Source organism: Panthera pardus, unplaced genomic scaffold, assembly GCF_024362965.1.
Source record: "Panthera pardus isolate Hobbes unplaced genomic scaffold, ASM2436296v1 HiC_scaffold_10, whole genome shotgun sequence".
Taxonomy (NCBI): domain Eukaryota; kingdom Metazoa; phylum Chordata; class Mammalia; order Carnivora; family Felidae; genus Panthera; species Panthera pardus.
In genome coordinates, this window is record NW_026526655.1 from 54,773,445 (window position 1) to 54,791,483 (window position 18,039).

General features: G+C 35.2%; 1 protein-coding gene across 1 annotated transcript in view; it reads left to right on the plus strand.

Moving 5' to 3' along the window:
* Positions 1 to 18,039, plus strand: part of TTN (titin) — a 277,219-nt gene that overhangs the window by 127,340 nt on the left and 131,840 nt on the right. The window contains exons 137-159 of the mRNA XM_053907301.1: positions 369 to 446; positions 635 to 793; positions 1,006 to 1,089; positions 1,262 to 1,339; positions 1,811 to 1,894; positions 2,141 to 2,224; positions 2,414 to 2,497; positions 2,704 to 3,006; positions 3,331 to 3,414; positions 4,951 to 5,025; positions 5,188 to 5,271; positions 5,799 to 5,873; positions 6,526 to 6,618; positions 7,172 to 7,249; positions 8,215 to 8,283; positions 8,560 to 8,649; positions 8,806 to 9,099; positions 9,965 to 10,045; positions 10,842 to 10,919; positions 17,003 to 17,086; positions 17,399 to 17,482; positions 17,568 to 17,651; positions 17,860 to 17,946. Coding sequence (XP_053763276.1) covers positions 369 to 446; positions 635 to 793; positions 1,006 to 1,089; positions 1,262 to 1,339; positions 1,811 to 1,894; positions 2,141 to 2,224; positions 2,414 to 2,497; positions 2,704 to 3,006; positions 3,331 to 3,414; positions 4,951 to 5,025; positions 5,188 to 5,271; positions 5,799 to 5,873; positions 6,526 to 6,618; positions 7,172 to 7,249; positions 8,215 to 8,283; positions 8,560 to 8,649; positions 8,806 to 9,099; positions 9,965 to 10,045; positions 10,842 to 10,919; positions 17,003 to 17,086; positions 17,399 to 17,482; positions 17,568 to 17,651; positions 17,860 to 17,946 — 2,394 coding nt within the window. The remainder of the gene's footprint in view (positions 1 to 368; positions 447 to 634; positions 794 to 1,005; positions 1,090 to 1,261; positions 1,340 to 1,810; positions 1,895 to 2,140; positions 2,225 to 2,413; positions 2,498 to 2,703; positions 3,007 to 3,330; positions 3,415 to 4,950; positions 5,026 to 5,187; positions 5,272 to 5,798; positions 5,874 to 6,525; positions 6,619 to 7,171; positions 7,250 to 8,214; positions 8,284 to 8,559; positions 8,650 to 8,805; positions 9,100 to 9,964; positions 10,046 to 10,841; positions 10,920 to 17,002; positions 17,087 to 17,398; positions 17,483 to 17,567; positions 17,652 to 17,859; positions 17,947 to 18,039) is intronic.

Here is an 18,039-nt window from a genome sequence, read left to right on the forward strand (position 1 = left end):
GCCTAGTCTTTTTTTTTTCTAAGTATGAAGTAATTTCTCTGCACTTTCAGAAAGTATACTTACCCAGAGGCAAATTTAGCTTTTCGGTAAAGGATGTTTCCTACAAGCAGAGATACCTGAACACTAAACATAATTTCACATCTGGGTTCTGCTACTTCAAACTTACTTGAGTATTTTTGTCCGTTTTTATCCCAGTGAGGTTCAGAAGCATTTCCATGGAACATATAAAGCTTCTTATAAATGAACAGTTTTATATCTATCACATGAAAGACTTGTAAAATTATTCTGTCTGCTTAAAGTCTGACAAAGCAAGCATTGGCTAGGTAGCCTGTTTCTGACAATAAATCTCCTTATACTTAAATTTCAAGTGCCCTTGAAGCCCAAGAAAGTTGTCACAGAAGAAAAAGTACTTGTTGCTAAAAAAGAAGTAACAGCACCTGTTAGAGGTACCTAATATTCTTTTTAATGTGTTGTCTTCTTTGTTGTAAAAGTCATGTTCAGTTCTACGTGTGAAACTCTTCTCTGGGAAAGATAAAGCCTGATCTTTCTTCTGTTACAAATGGCTATGTTCCTATGTGTCTTAATTTCCTTGAGTAATTGGTAAATGTCAAACCTAAAGATAATATCTTTAAAGTGCCAGAAGTACCCAAAAGACGAGAACCAGAAGAGATTGCCTTTGAAGAGGAAGTTGTCACCCAAGTAGAGGAATATTATGAAGAGGAAGAAGAGTATCTTCATGAAGAAGAGGAACTCATAACTGAAGAAGAAGTGGTACCAGTGATACCAGTCAAAGGTAGATTATGTCTCTTGACAAAGGGATACACAGCAGCATCTCTAGAGTCTAGGTGTCTCATTTGGTCAGATTCTTGGGCTTATTAGTACCGATGACCAATTCTGCTTATTTTAGAAACAGACACTTATGCTGAAGTATGATTTCTGCAGTTACTTTTCACATTTTATATCTTATATGCAACATTCCCAAAATTCTTAATAATATCTTTAAAGAGCCTGAGATACCCAAGAAACCTGTTCCAGAAGAGAAGAAACCTGTTCCTGTTCCCAAAAAGAAGGAAGCCCCACCAGCAAAAGGTATACCACCATTCATAACATGACCATAGAAAAGCCTTAATCTCCAGATGAATATCTTCTGAGTTCACAACTTTGTGTGTGTTGCTCTCTGTTGTTAGAAATGTTAATTGTGCTTTATACAGATGTGTTGTTACTAGTAATTAGAACTTACCTATAAACAATATCTTTAAAGTGCCTGAGATTCCTAAGAAGCCAGAGGAGAAGGTTCCTGTGCCCATTCCTAAAAAAGAGAAGCCTCCACCAGCTAAAGGTACATCTCTTTATAATCCATCAGTGGGATAATGTAATAATTTATTCACGTAGTATAACTTGATAAAACTTCTTTCCCCATGACAATATTAACAAGACAAGGGCCTCCCAACTGGTCATAAAAGCAGTTTACCATGTATTCATCTCTAAATTTTGCCATCAAAGCATGCTGATGCTAAATGCTTGGCTCTTTGTCTTTAGTGGAAAGTTCTTACTGTAAGGTAAATTCTTATAATACCAAAATGGACAAGATCACCCTTTACCAGGCATTGTGTGTTGTCTTTATCACCAGTCTGTGTTTTCTCAGTGTTCTCTATTTAAATTTTGTGCCTCTCCTTGCCTTTATTTTGTGGCTGTTATTATTTTCATTCTTAAAGTAAAATTATATGATGCTTCAGTTAAGTCCTAAAATTGTTGGGTCCTTATCGATGGGTGAAGAATTTGACACTAATCCTACTTGATATCTTTAAAGTTCCTGAAGTACCCAAGAAACCTGTACCAGAGGAGAAAGTACCAGTACCGGCTCCTAAAAAGGTGGAAGCTCCACCTGCCAAAGGTACATGAACTTGCGAAATGTTTTTATTTCACATTTGCATATAAGGAAAAATTAACCAGTTCAATTCTATGCTCTTTCGGGATGCAACTGTTTAATATTCCCTCATGGAAAAGAAAAAAATTTATTTTAAAGATAAAATGCTTCTTGAAATGCCTTGGTTATAATTTTATTAATCTTTTTTGAGACTATGCTTAAACTCAAAATTTTATGTCATGTAACATTTTTCTCTAAATAATTTCTTTAAAGTGCCAGAAGTGCCCAAGAAGCCTGTGCCTGAGAAGAAGGTGCCAGTTCCTGTACCTAAGAAAGTAGAGGCTCCACCCGCAAAAGGTACATCACTTCATCATTTAAGTGTGGGTTTCAGTTATGTATATTCACATACACCTTCCCCCATAACATTGCATGTTTTAAAACCTTGTTGATAAGAAACGTAAAAGTCAGGCATCTGTGATTATTTTCATATCCGTTGCTCCAAAACATAAAAGAACACATTCTTAAAGACAAATAATATTTTTAAAGTGCCAGAGGTGCCCAAGAAGCTCATCCCAGAAGAAAAGAAACCAACACCTGTTCCGAAAAAAGTGGAAGCTCCACCACCCAAAGGTACATTAGTTTCTTACAGAAACAGAGAAAAAGGAAAACTAACTGGTATTATACTGCCTCACTAATTACAATTAATGCTTAATGACATTGAATTTGAGACAATCGATGCTCTATGATAACAGAATATTTGCGTTTCATGTTATCCCATTGTTATGAATAGTGTACGTAAAAGTGACACTTGTACGATTGAATAAATATCTTTAAAGTGATATCCAAGAAACGCGAGCCAGTTCCAGTTCCTGTAGCTCTACCTCGGGAAGAAGAAGTCCCATTCGAAGAAGAAATTGCTCCTGAAGAGGAAGTTCTACCTGAGGAAGAGGAAGTTCTACCTGAGGAAGAGGAAGTTCTACCTGAGGAAGAAGAAGTCGCTCCTGAAGAAGAAGAAATTGCTCCTGAAGAAGAAGAAGTTCCTCCTGAGGAGGAAGAATTCATACCTGAGGAAGAAGTTGTACCTGAAGAAGAGGAAGTTCTTCCAGAAATTAAACCTAAGGTGCCAGTACCTGCACGAGGTATAGCAACTCTTCTTGGAGTCATCAAGGCCTCTTTTGTGTTGCATTCTGCCTTTCCATCTTTCGTATTCATCTCCAGTCTTATCTATACTACTTCATTCTTTACGTTGCCTACCATCTGAACCTTAGAAAGCGTTCCAGACATGTGTGCCTTTATTGTTGTGTCTGTCATGTGTGTCTATCGTAAATGATCTGAATGTCTTTTCAGATTTCATGACATGCAATGTTATTTAGTCGTTCGTGGTCTTAGTCTCATTTGTCTTTTTGTTACATATATAATACTGTGCCTGCGGTTTTTAATGTCTTAAAATGAATGTTTTTAAGTGCCTGAAGTGCCAAAGAAACCTGTACCAGAGAAGAAAGTCCCTGTTCCTGCTCCTAAAAAAGTGGAACCTCCACCACCCAAAGGTATACTTCCCCTAAGTGAATGCACATTCTTCATCCATAAACATTTTCATCCAGACAAATTGTGGCGGAATTGGGTTTAGGAAAAATTATATTTATAGAATAGAGTGGCACATTTTTATTTCTAAAAATGTTCAGGAACACTGATATCCACTTTTCACTGGATGCAAAACAGTATTCAAGAACAAAGTTAAAAGAAAATATTGTCCCAGTACTGCCACAGAAGTTCTACCCAGTTGCCTATAATTTTATTAAACATCATAATTTTCTTTCTTTTTAATTTTTTTAATGTTTATTTTTGAGAGAGAGAGAGAGAGAATGAGAATGAGCAGGGGAGGGGAGAGCGAGAGGGAGACACGGAATCTGAAGCAGGCTCCAGACTCTGAGCTCACAGCACAGAGCCTTACGCGGGGCTCAAACTCACGAGCCGTGAGATCATGACCTGGGCCAAAGTCGGACGCCTAACTGACTGAGCCACCCAGGCGCCCCAAACATCATAATTTTCATATAGATATTCTGCCAAGCTAAACATGATGAATACATTTTCCTAAGTTTCATCCTTCAGCCATTTATATGAAGTGCCTTTGTAACACCAGGATGAAGATAAAAAGGATTGAAGTATTTCTCAAAATATTATGGAATAGCTTATGTCTTGTGTTACATATATATAAATGGTAGCCCAGCAGGTTTTGACTTTAGCCTTGGGTTTGTTCCTTGCTGTATTATTCTGAGCAAGTCTTTTAACCAATCTGAGCCTCGGGTATCTCTCCTTTAAAATGGGGAGACTGGTATCAGTTCTAGCGGGCTCAGATATTATTGTGAGGACAAAATAAAGTAAGGTATGTGAAAGTGCTCTATCACTGAATGAATTATCCAGGTCAGACCATAGTACAGGACAAAGTCCATATAGTTATACCTTAAAGCTCAGTATTTTCTGCTAAAGGTCATGGCATCACTACTTAAAATAAGCATAACCCCTCCACCAGGTTAAATATCATATAAGCAGTGAAATGGTAAAGCTGGTCCTTTATCAAAATTTTTTAATGTTTTAATTTATGTTTTAGAGAGAGAGAGTGCGAGTGGGGTAGGGGCAGATATAGAGAGGGAGACACAGAATCTGAAGCAGGCTCCGGGATCTGACCTGTCAGCACAGAGCCCGATGCGGGGCTTGAACTCACAAACGGCAAGATCATGACCTGAGCTGAAGTCCGATGCTTAACCGACTGAGCCACCCAGATACCCCATGCTGGTCCTTTATTAGATTTCAAGAATTCAGAAATACTTTATAGATAATGATTCAATAAATTACCAGTGAAATTTAGATGGATGAAATGACAGCATCTGTCCTCTGATATTCAAATAGGTTGCTGATCCCTTGCTCTACAAAACCTATTTATATCATAACATTGGGCTCCTGATCTACCCTATATCTCTACCCTGAGCAACTGTTGCATGTGTTCTTTCTGTGTGTGGACTTCTTGTGTTCTCTCTTTTTTGTCCCTCACAATAAATTCTTATCATGAAATGATGTCTTTAAAGTGCCTGAGGTTAAGAAGAAAGTGCCAGAGAAGAAAATGATCATTCCTAAGAAAAAGGAGGCTCCCCCCGCCACAGGTACTGCTACTCCCAAGCAAATTAGACACTGCCACTTCTTTCTATCCGTAAAAGTCCCAGTGTTCTGTTTCAATATCTGTTACTATAACTTGTATTATTGCTGTGTCTGGTGTCTCTGTGTTTGTGTATCTTAAATTGTAAAATCAAATAATATCTTTAAAGTTCCTGTGGTGCTTAAGAAACCTGAACCAGAAAAGAAGGTGCCTCCTCCTGGTCTTAAGAAAGCAGTGGCTCCTCCTGCCAAAGGTACATCTCCCCAAAACAGGAATGTGTTTGTTGTACTGATGTTGAACTGTGATGCTGTCCACACAGGATGTTCAACATAAACGTTTGCTTTGTGTGGTGTGTCATTTGCATTCCCCATTTGTGACTCTGTTGCAACCATGTTTGTGCTATGTCATTTTTCCCCACTTTGTGTTTGTGTATTTTACGTTGATTCTCTACATACGTTACTTCTCAAAGATAAAAACACTATCTTTAAAGGGCCCAAAGTAACTAAGAAGCCAGTCCATGAAGTACCTGTTGCTCTTTCTAAAAGAGTAGAGGCTCCAGCAATAAACAGTAGAATATCTCTTTAATGGGCTGTTAGTCTTAAATCACAAACCTCTTTAATTTTGTTTCAATAGCTGATTATGTGAAATCTCAATGTTTCATCTTGTGCATGTGTATTTTGATATTTACTACCTTGTGTTGAAAAATGGGAAACTTGGTCTTTATGAACTCTTCTTTGGTTCTTGCATTCTAAATTCCTAAAACAATCAATATCTTTTAAGTTCCTGATGTGCCTAAGAAAGTGGAAGAAAGACAAATCATTCTCCTTGAAGAAGAGGAAGTTCCACCGATTGAAGGTAGATGACTTTCTAAGAAAATAGATATTCCAAGTCATCATTGTCTTATCATTGTTTAATATTTGAAGGAGACAAATGTACATTTCACTTCAGAAAATAAACATATTCAGGCTCTAAAAGAAATTATTATTTACCTAATAAAAATTGGGCAGGCAAATGAAAATCAACTGACTCTCCTTTCTCACACGCTTAGCCTATTTGTTTGTTTGTTTATTTCTTTCTTTTAATGACACTCTTTGAAAGGAAACTGTATTTTCCATGGGGAATTTTTCATCAAATGATGTGGTTGGCAATAGCAAAATATACCCACCCAAAAGAAATTCCCAGTTAAGCCTGAGTAGTTTGTACAGAAAATCTGACTTATACTGCTAAGTGAATGTTTGCCTTCAAACAAGTCCATCTCCATTAAAAATAATGATATAATTCTAACTGAATTCTCTTTGATATCCTTTCCAAATATGAAATTCTTGAAAGGGCCTAATGTATTTGAAGACCCCATAGATTTTTTTCAAGGACTAGTGAGTTCTCACGCACTGGAAAAAGGTTGAGCTATGAATTTCCTATGTTTATGACGACCTCTGTTTTCAGATAGATCATTTTAGTTTAATATTCAAAAAGAATTATTATTTACAAAGTAATAATCTTTTTAAAGTGTATGAGGAACCGGAAGAGCCTATTCCGGAAGAAGAGATCCCAGAAGAACCACCTAGCATAGAAGAGGTTGAGGAGGTGACACCACCTAGAGGTACAGCTTCTCTTGGGAGTTGGACATTTAAAATCTGTGGTGTTCCAAATCTTTCCCAGGATATGTCTAAATCTAATATTCCTCAATATACTTTTCTCACATCTTATCAATGATAAATTGAAGATCAATAATTAATAGCACCGAAAGTGTCCCTTCCCCTCCCCCAACTTTTCTACTATTAGCCCTTCAATTTTTTCTGGCGAGGCCCTGTCGTAAGATTTTCTCCTAGTTTCTAGTTTTGGGGCTTTTATTCAATATGAAAGTGGAGGGAAATCTATTTCTGTGTTGTTTACTTTATAGAATAATTCTTAGCCTATTATTCCTGTAAACTATGACAAGCTTTTTCATTAACTGATATTATATTTGCTAATAGGATTAAGAAATAATAGCCTTCTCACCTTTAGAGTCTATACTCCATATATATAATTACCATTTAGGTTGCTAATATCTTTTAAAAATGAGTCAATGCTTTTTTTGCTATTTTTTGCATATGTGGATGTTGTTCCGTTAATTGCGTATCATTTTTCAAAATGTCTATCTAATACCTTTTAAGTGCCTGAAGTGGTTAAGAAAGCAGTACCTGAAGCACCTACTCCTGTTCCTAAAAAAGTGGAGCCACCACCAGCCAAAGGTATAGCAAATCTCAAATAATAACATCTTTAAATTCCAATTAATGTTCTTTTAAAAAACAGAAATTTCTTTTCTGACTGCTTTCTTTAAATAGCAGACTTATGAAATTGATTAAGGATCAATAAAACTGTAACCCACTTCATATCTTTAGCCTTTTTGGAATGTTAATGGATGGTTATGTGTGTATGTATTATTCCAGAAGTTTCTCATTGTAACTGAGAATTTTAATGTTAATTAGTACATTTCTTTATACTTTTATACATAACAATAGATTCTTCTTCCCCACATTCCATTCATAAATCTTATTCCATTACATAGAGTTTTCTCATGTTACTATAAGTATGTATACAATCTTATTTTATAGGGGAAAAAAATCTGTCCTAATGCTTGGATAATAACTATTTTAAAGAGCCTCATGTCCTTTCTAATATTTTGCCTAAGCACTCAAGTTTACTGCAAAATGTCTACTTCTCATTGCTTCCTAATAAAGTTACTGCTTCAGGAGTGCTCTTAGTCGATGAGCTTATGCTGTCCCTATCACAGTAGGCATCGCCAGCAGATGTAATACTATCAGCAGAAAGGGCGCCTGTGTCAAGGCTTAAGTACTCCATTATGGTAATCACTTCAAAAAAGTCTCTGTCAAATTAAAAATTGTAGAAGTCTTTGTCACATTAAAAATAGGCCCAATATTGGTAACCCCTGCTATTAAATAAATAAATAAATAAATAAACAAACAAACAAACAAAACAAACAAACCAGCACAGGTTCTTGTGGACACGTCCTCTAAGGTTTGGTTAGCACAAATAAGGGATTTGGAAAGATAACTCTATTGCCTATAAAACTGGTGGCCAGTAGTACGGAGTGTCTTCTTAAACTTTGATTATTAAAGATGTTGTTTTTGCTGTTTTTATGTCATGTTTATTATTGAGTATTGTCAGCTAACCGAAATGCCTAATATCTTTAAAGTGCCAAAGAAGGTTCCTGAGGAGAAAGTACCTGTTCCTGTTCAGAAAAAAGAGCCACCTCCAGCCAAAGGTACATATTCTCTTATAAACCTAAACTTCCTGTTAATATATTCTCATTAAGATTTTTATGTTTGGGGTGCCTGGCTGTTTCAATCCACTCTTGATCTTGGGGGTCATGAGTTCAAGCCCCACGCTGGGCATGAAACCTACTTAAAAAGAATAGATTTTTTTTAATTCAAAAAAAGATTCTTATGTATTATGTCTCTGTGTCTTGACTGTTTTGATGTCTTTTGTCTATGAAAATTTGCTCTTAACAGTCCTAAATATTAAAACTATATCTTTAAAGTGCCTGAAGTACAAAAGAAAGTCCCAGAAAAGAAAATTGCAGAAAAGAGAGTCCCTGTGCCTAAAAAAGAAGCTATTCCCCCAGCTAAAGGTATTTTCGGAAAGATCTTTGATCTTCACTTATTGTTGCATGAAAGCTTTTTTTTTATTTCAGTTGTTTTTATTCTGTATTTTGAATTTACATTTTCATTTCTCTTGTGTTTTTTAAAAAAAAAAGACAAATTTCTTAAACTAGATGCTCTTTCAGGGAGGACTGTCCTTGAAGAAAAAATATCAGTTGCCTTCCACAAAGAGGAAGTAGTAAAAGAAAGAACAGAATTAGAAGTAGTGGAGACACCAGTAGAATATCTTGAGGAAGAAGAGTTCCATGAAGTTAAAGAATATTTTGAAGAAGAAGAATTCCATGAAGTAGAAGAATTCGTTAAAGTAGAACAACCCAGAATTGAAGAAGTACACAAAGCTGAAGAGGTCCATAGAGTAATAGAAGTTTTAGAGGCTGAAGAAGTGGAAGTATATGAAAAACCCAAAGCTCCACCTAAAGGTATAGGAGAATTCTGTAGATACTACAAATTGTTATATCTTGCTCTAACTCACTTTTTTTTAAGTGTATTTCATGTTCAGTTTGGAACACTAGAAACCCACTTACTTTCCAAGTTAAAATCATTGAATGCTTTAAGCATGAGCTTCAACTATTTGATACAAAGATTAATATGGAGTAGAGATTAACCACACAGAATATAATTTAGCAGGCAAAATAATAGTATTTGATATCTACTTATCTAAGGAGCTCACTATATGAATTTGTAGATTCTTTTTTGAATCTAGCTAAGAATGACTGTTGCAAACAAAATTCTTTGTTTGTACAAAATTCTTACAAACATAAGAATGATTGTTACAGGTACCAAAATATCTGACCAAGGTTATCAGTTGAGTGAAAAGAAGCTCCTCAGTTCACTGAAGAATTTACATGTGAGGCAATACAACCATTGCTTTGTTATCATGAGTCAACTGTTCACAAACTGATCACTGCTTATCAAAAGCTTCTGCCATTTTATAATATTTTCATTAGAGAAATAACATTAAGGAAGTAAACGAAGCATTGGTATTTTTCGAGGAGAAACCATGATACAAATAAATTCTCTTCAATACCACTCCAGATCTTGAACGAATTAATATATGTGTAATGTGAAGGAATATGTGTATGGTGTGCATGTGTGCTTAGTATACATAGAAAATCTACAATATAGATGAAATCTAGCAAAGTCACATCCCTTTTGGAGGTGTGATGCAAATTCAAAAAAAAAATAGATAAAGCATTTATGAGCCCTCATTGGACTAACTTTATTAGTAGCACTCCCTAATACTTTAAGAACTCATTCTAAATCAAAACACTAATATCTTTGAAGGGCCTGAGATATCTGAGAAAATCATTCCTCCAAAAAAACCACCCACTAAAGTTGTTCCTCGAAAAGAGCCACCAGCTAAAGGTATTTCATTGGTGAAAAACTACTTACCTAATTATATGTACAGTAGCACCTTGATTGCATTATAAGTTTGTGTTCTTGATGTTTTTCTTCTGTGTTTTGTGTTTTTGGAATTTCTAAGACAAACTATTATCTTTAAAATGGTTGAGGGTCCAAAGGAAGTTCTACCAAGAGAGAAAGCCACTGTTGTTATACCTAAAAAAATAAAGCAAATATCCTTATCAACCAGATAGTAAACCCAGGTTTCCTTCTTTGGTACTACTGAATTATATATTCACTAATATGCCTTTTGATAAATCCATGTTTTCCTATTAATCATTAGTTTTAATAACTTAGTAATAATAAATACATAGTGACCGTGTGTTTAATGTCCCTGCTTTGTTCATTCTTGTAAACTTCTTGAGTTTTACAACAGAAATAAAAAAAAAAAAACACCTGATAAATAATATATATTTCTATCTTTAAAGTCCCTGAATCATTTAAGAACGTTATCATTTGAGAGAAAGTATCGATTATTCCATCAAGACAAGCAGAAGTAGCACCAGCTGACAGTGTCTTGTTAATTTTTCTTGTCAAATTCTTAACGGATTCTAACACGGGAAATTCTTCTGGATCTCTGTTGTCATGTTTGTTATCAAAATTCAACTCATTTTAAGTACAGTAATGTATGTGATAAAGTGAAACTGTTTTATATTGTGACTATGTCATGTTTTGTGTTTATGTTTTTCTTATGTTCTGCTTGTTACAAATCTTTATGAATGTTTAAAAGTAAAAGAAATTATTACTGCTATCTTTAAAGTACCTGAAGTGCCCAAGAAAATTGTGGTGGAAGAAAAAGTACGTGTTCCTGAAGAGCCCAAATTTCCACCAGCTAAAGGTACCAGCCTTTGCTGATTTCACCACTAATATAAAACCCCCTTTTATTCACTTACTGTGGAACAGAGAGAAAGAGAGATCATTCTCCCCTCAATGCCACAATATAGCTGAATTATGTAAACTGCAGTTTATGTTCTAAAACATAGTCTTCCCTTTGTGATGACCTTCTGGAAACGAAGGCATATGCCTAAACATTGTTATTGTTTTTGTTTGATCCTCTTCTTAAGCGATAATTAAGTGATATTGACCCCCTCAACTTCTTTTCAAAAATAATTTATTTTGGAACTATTGTCAGGAAGCTCTGGAAACAAACATTCCAAATAACAACAGAAAATGATGCTATACCCCAAGGGCAAAGTATTTTTAATATGACAAATCAAGAACTCATCAACAAGGCAATCTAGAGAGACGCACTGTGTATTTAGTTGGCTTACGATTTTGGAATTCTTGGTGTTCTTGTTAGATCCCCCTCTTTATCTTGATATTTTAGACCCAATTATGATATTTTTAAAAATAAAATAAACAAATATCTTTAAAGCACCTGAAGTACCCAAGAAAATTGTTCCAGAAGAAAAGGTTCATGAAGCTGTTCCTAGAAAGCCTGAAGTTCCACCAGCTAAAGGTATACACTGATACTAATCACAACATGAAATGATTCTTTGTTTAGTTATTCATAGTTTAAAATGAATGTGTGTGATGTTAAATTCTTGTATTTGGCTTCTTTATATTCTTTGCATATTTGTTATTTATCACAATTAATATACTAATATCTTTAAAGTTCCTGAGGTGCCTAAGAAAAGTATTCACGAAGAAAAATCAGCTACAGTTCTTTCTGAAGACACAACGACGTACAGTGAGTGTAGAAAAATCGGTGCTTCTCTTTGGTTTCAGTTGTGTTTGTCTTCACAGCTTTTAAAAATAAATATACTAATACCTTATAAAAGCCTAACATGCCAAAAAATATTTGGCCAAAATTAAATCATTTGAAAGTTTACTTGCTCAGACAAGGTATATCTCCTCACCAATTTAAAAAAAATAGTCCTTTACCTGTAACGTTGCCCAAATTTAGAAAAGCCATTTACCTTGTTGTATTTGTCACTGTCTTGTCTTGTTCTGCTCTGTGTACAAATATTTTCAGCTCAAAAGCATTTTATTTTCTCAGGCCATGAAGTAACTTACTTTAACTTCATAATAATATTTTAATTGGACTTTATAGATTCAAAATGCCCCATTATTATTTTTCTACTCTTCCCAGCCATCATTGGAAATATTTTGGCAATACTGCTCCAATCAAACCATAGATTTATAAGGCCATTACAACATCAAAAGAATTCTCAAGCCATTTTTTTTTGGTCTTATGCAAAATTATGATTAAATAATTTGAGGAGTAAAATATGAATAAAATACTCTGAATAGAATACTATTCAATAATCTGAATAGTAAAATTGCTAGGAGTCAAGATACTCTTCCATTTATTTCAATCCAAAAAATGCCAATAGTTCTGATATTCTTTCATTTAGTTTAATCTAAAAATTCCCTGCTTAAACCCATTTTTTTTTGTCTTTAATACTAGGTTGGGATAAAAATATATGATGACTCCCTTCTTTGAATACCTTTTCTATGCTTGAGTTTCATTATTGTCATCAGCCAGTCTTCCTTTCTAAAAGCTGGAGAAATCTTTTATTTTCTTCATTTGCCTTATTTCCAAAGATTTAATTATTTTTCTTTTTCTTTTCTGCTTCCAATCCCTAAGTGGTTATTAAACTACACAGCCATAAGCCAGATGTGGTTTGAGATTATAGCCAACTACGTTTCTGGAAAAGGAAAGGACTTATATGAATTTCCAGTAGCCCAAATATAACATAAGAGAATTCTTAATGTGCAACTCAATATCAACCCTGTTCTTTATGAACAAAACCAAGAGCAACAGGACAGTTTTACCAGTAACTTTCTGCAAAGTAGAATTATATAGCCCCTGACCAGGGAATTCCTCAATTTTATCATCATCATAAATGAGGGTTCTATATGATAAAACTGGAAATTAGCCAATGTGTTATTGTCATTAGTTTGTGTCTATGTACTACTGGTAACTTGGGTGATGAGCGTGTATTGTGTATTATGTTTTCTTAATACTGTTTGTCATTGACTTGAAATTCCCTTAATTGTATAAATACTAATATCTTTAAAGTTTATGAAGTGTCTGAAGAATCCACCTCAGAAGAAAAAGTACTTGTGACTCGTCCTCAAAAGACAAAAACCAAAATAGCAAAAGGTATATAACACCAATGATCTGGTCTGAAGAAAATTTATTTTTTAGCTCTTTTTAAAAGCTGAATCTTTTCCTTCACTGTTTATAAATATAACTATACTCATATCTTTTAAGTGCCTGAGCCACCCAAGAAAGTTGTTCCAGAGGACAAAATATATGTGACTATTCCTAAAAAGAGAGAAACACCAGCAACTAAAGGTACATTTCAACAACCTCGAACTTGGATGAATAACTTTGGATTCAAGACTCAAAAATTGTGTGTTATATAATTTACTGTTTTTACAACTTCTAAGTGTAAACCTACTAATATCTTTAAAGAGCCTGATACAACCAGAGAAGTTTTTCTGGAGGTGGAGTTACCTGAGGCTGTTCCCCAAATTCCAGAGCATCCTCCAACTCAAGGTATAATTCTTAGTTATGAAAATCTAAATAAGAAAATCTTTCTTCTTCACTCTGAAAGATATGTTTAGTGTTTTGTGTAGGTTCTCAGAACCTCTAACGCTAAAATACTAATATCTTTAGGGCATCCAATGTACCCAAGACAAGGAACTTTATATGACTTGCCTCCCCCCGCCGCCCAAAAGAGTCCCACTCATACAATGTACAAGGATAAACAATTAGAACAAAAATTAAATTTCTAACTTAAAGTTATAATATCTGTTAACACATGTAACTTTCTTAATATGTTGTGTCTTCGTGTCTTTGCCTTTTTCTCAACTAAAAAATACTAATATCTTTAAAGAGTTGGAAGTCTCCAAGGAAGGTCTTCCAGAGCGGCAAGCTCCTGTTGCTAAAAGAAGAAAAACACCACCACCAAAAGGTACAAGCCAGAAGAAAGTCAACTTTCATATCTCATGATTGTAGTTGTACTTAACCCATGCAAATATACTTATATCTTGAAAGCTCCAAATGCTACCATTTCAGAGAAGTGGGAGCCCCGAAGCAGAAGCTCGACTTGGGTATACACATGTTCCCAGGAGTTATTCAAGAGAAAATAGAGGAGGAAAGATCTTTAACTTATCTAAATGGAAGATACGTGGGTTATAAAGTTTAACCTCTGAGGCCTTCAGGGAGTATATGAATACATATAATGTTATATGAGACCCAGATAGATTCTTCAGTAGGATTACTAATACTATTATTGTTTCCCAAAAAAGAAAAAAATCAGAATAGCTGGAAAAAATCTACACAAGACCACTTAAAATATTTATATCCCTGAAACTAGATTGAATTGGTTTAGCTCCCCCTTTAAAGCAGACATCAGTGCCATCAAATGACAGAGGTGTTCGGCTGTAGACTATAAATCAGCAATTCAACTCTCCATGGGGTTGAAATCGCAGAATATAACTGCTTAATAGAGTTGCTCTTCTATTAAGATAAACTTACTACTAAAAATAGGCATATTAATTTGAAATAATTATTTTCCCATAAGACTTAAGTACAGAAATATTTTTGGAAAACCATGACTTAAAGACAATAAAATATGAAGTTCAATGACTTTGAGCAGCAGTTCTTCCTGTAATACCCTCTCCACTTGAGAGCCTTCTAAAACCAAGGCAGTTAAAACTAGTTAAAGTTGGAATTCTGTACTGAATACTTAGTTGCTCCTCTCATTGTCTTTTATTTTTAAAGAGTTCTACATTTTTCCATTTTGAGTGTTTTAAATAAATCAAAATATGAGAAAGTTTTAAGACATCCAGCATAACAGTTTCTTTATAATATCCATGATATTCTGTACTTTAAAGAATATCTGAACACTTTGACCTGATTTTTTCAGTCTAGATCTTTAGGTCATTCTCCTGTCTCCCATGCTTGAAAAACAAACACCTTTCTAAAGTGCCTAAAGTAGGGGTACAAAATGAGGCCAATCCAGATAAGAAAGAAACTGTTTTGTTCTCCTCAAATTAATATATAAATGTACATCATTAGTTATACAAAATCAATTTTTCTCACTTGAAGCTAATTTTCCATGATCTAATTTTCTATACATCTACCATTCCAAGAAATTAAATTACTAACATTGACAGTACCTGAGGTGACCAAGAAAACAGCTCCTAATAAGTATGTATTCTTACCATCGTTAAAAAATCCAATGTGGGGAGCAGGGAGGGCCCCCAGTCTGGGGTGTTCCTGTAGGTTGAATTAGGAATAAAACTCTTCATCACTCTAAAGTATGATGCATTAATATCTTTAAAGTGGCTGAATCACTTCAAGAAGCTGTCCCTGTAAAGAAAACACCCAAGGCTGCTCCCCCTGAAATTGAAACACCTTCCAGTAAAGGTATCATTCATTCTATCATTCCTGCCTTCATTCATTTCATAAATGTCAATGGTGTATATGGTGGTAGGGAGCTGGGAAATAATGAACAAAGACAATTAAGACTTGATTCCTTTCTTCAAAACTTTATACCTCATCCACCTTTTAAAAGAAGCACCCATGTAACCAGAAATATCACTTTGGTTCAGTTCATGTCTAATGTCAGTTAACTAGTGTCTTCACTGATCCCTTAACCTCTAAGTATGATACTAATATCTTCAAAGCACCAGAAGCTATGGAAGAAGTTGCTCCTGAGATGCAAGTATCTGAAGATGTTCCTAAAGAGCCAGAATCTCTGCCTGTAAAAGGTATGTGATACCTGTGAACAGATTCTGAAGAAGAGATGAAATGTCCTCAGCTCCTAAAACCATGTTTTTCTAATGTCCTTCGTAACACATAAACATAAAAATACAAATATCTTTCAAGCATCTGAAGCTGCGCCCAAAGTTCCCTCTCAGAAGCAAATATTTGCAGGTGTTCCTATTAAAACAGAAACCTCTTCTACTAGGAGTATTCATTCAACAAATACTTAGTGAGGAGGGTCCACAGTGTCACAGGAACTATGCCAGGTGCTAGGGAAGGCCTCTTCTCAAGAATGGACAGGCAAAGAAGAGACTTCTAGAAAACTACATTTGCTAACTTATTGTGGTTACTGTTTTCACTAACAATTTTAAATCTTTAAATGTGAAATACTAATATCTTTAAAGTGCCTGAAGCTCCTCAAGAAGCTGTTCCTGCAAAGAGAGTCCCTTCCAAAAAAAGAGAACCTCCTTCAGTTAAAGGTACAAATTACCATGCCCTCAAGCTGAAGAAGAAATAGCTCTTGTAGTCTTGAAAATATTTTGCTGTTCCTAGTGATCTTCATAACACTAAATATTAAAATACTAATTTCTTAAAGTACGGGAAGCTCCCCAAGAAATTGTTCCTGAAGAGAAAACATATGTGGTTCCTCACAAAAAGCCTGAAGTTCTTCGTGATGAAGGTATATGTTGCTAGAAGCTTAGAATTTGGGGAAAATGTCTTTTCCTGTGTAAATGTGTTTCCTGTTTGTCCTGATTCTTATAACTCCTAAATGTAAAAATATTAATATCTTTAAAGTGCCAGAGGCTCCCAAAGAAGTTGTCCCAGAAAAGAAAGTGTATCCTCCCCAAAAGCCTGAAGTCGTACCTGTCAAAGGTACATTCTAAACCACTCTTTAAGGTGGGGTAGGGAGGGCAATTGGAAGTTGAAAGTTACTGGACTTGAAAGTTCTTGTCTGTGTTGATTCTTGTGACTCACATGTAAATTTACTAATATCTTCAAAGTACCAGAGGCTCCCAAAGAAGTTGTCCCTGAAAAGAAAATGGCTGTGGCGCCTCCTAAAAAGCCCAAAGTCCCATCTGTTAAAGGTAGTTGTCACTAACCTTAGGTTTAAAAAGATACAACTCTTCTGTTCTTGGAAATATTTTGTTCTAGCGGTCTCACAATGCCTACATGTAATTTTACTAATATCTTTTAAGTGCCCGAAGTTCCTCAAGAAATTGTCCCTGAAAAGAAAGCACCAGTGGTGCCTCCTAAAAAGCCCGAAGTCCCACCTGTCAAAGGTATTTGTCACTGGCCTTAGGCTTGTAAAGACATCACTCTTCTGCTCTTGAAAATATCTTGTTCCATTGGTCTTCATAACTCCTAAGTGAAATTTTGCTAATATCTTTTAAGTGCCCGAGGCTCCCAAAGAAGTTGTCCCTGAAAAGAAAGTGGTTGTGGCGCCTCCTAAAAAGCCCGAAGTCCCACCACCTGTTAAAGGTACTTGTCACTGATCTTAGGCTTATAAAGACATATCACTCTTTTGCTCTTGAAAATATCTTGTTCCAATGGTCTTCATAACAACTGATTGTAATTTTGCTAATATTTTTAAGTGCCTGAGGCTCCCAAAGAAGTTGTTCCTGAAAAGAAAGTGGCTGTAGCACCTCCTAAAAAGCCTGAAGTCCCACCAGCCAAAGGTAGTCACCCCCATGCCACTGTATTTGATACTGTCCATTTTTTTCTCTACTCTGTCTAATCATGAAAATACTAATATCTTTAAAGTACCCGAGGTGCCGAAGGCAGCTGTTCCGGAAAAGAAGGTGCCTGAAGTTATTCCTCCCAAACCGGAAAGTCCACCCCCTGCAGGTAATGTCAAAGCTATACATACTAGGAAAAGAAAACAACTATAATTTTAGCTAGAAAATTATATATGTAAATACCACAGCATAAAGGTGATATAATTCTAAGGAAAATAAAGTCAGGAGTTAACCAAAATATCTTAGTGTATAATTACATGGTACAGTCACCAATTTTTTTCATCTTTTCTAAACACAAATTACCAATATCTTTGAAGTGCCTGAGGTGCCGCCAAAGAAAGTCATCCCTGAGAAGAAAGTACCTGTGGCTCCTCCTAAAAAGCCAGAAGCTCCACCTGCTAAAGGTATTTATCCTTCCATGTTGTTGGTCACCTATTCCAGGGGGCTGGGAAAAGTGTGTATAGACATGTCTGCCAGTCCATGAATTGTCTTTGCTT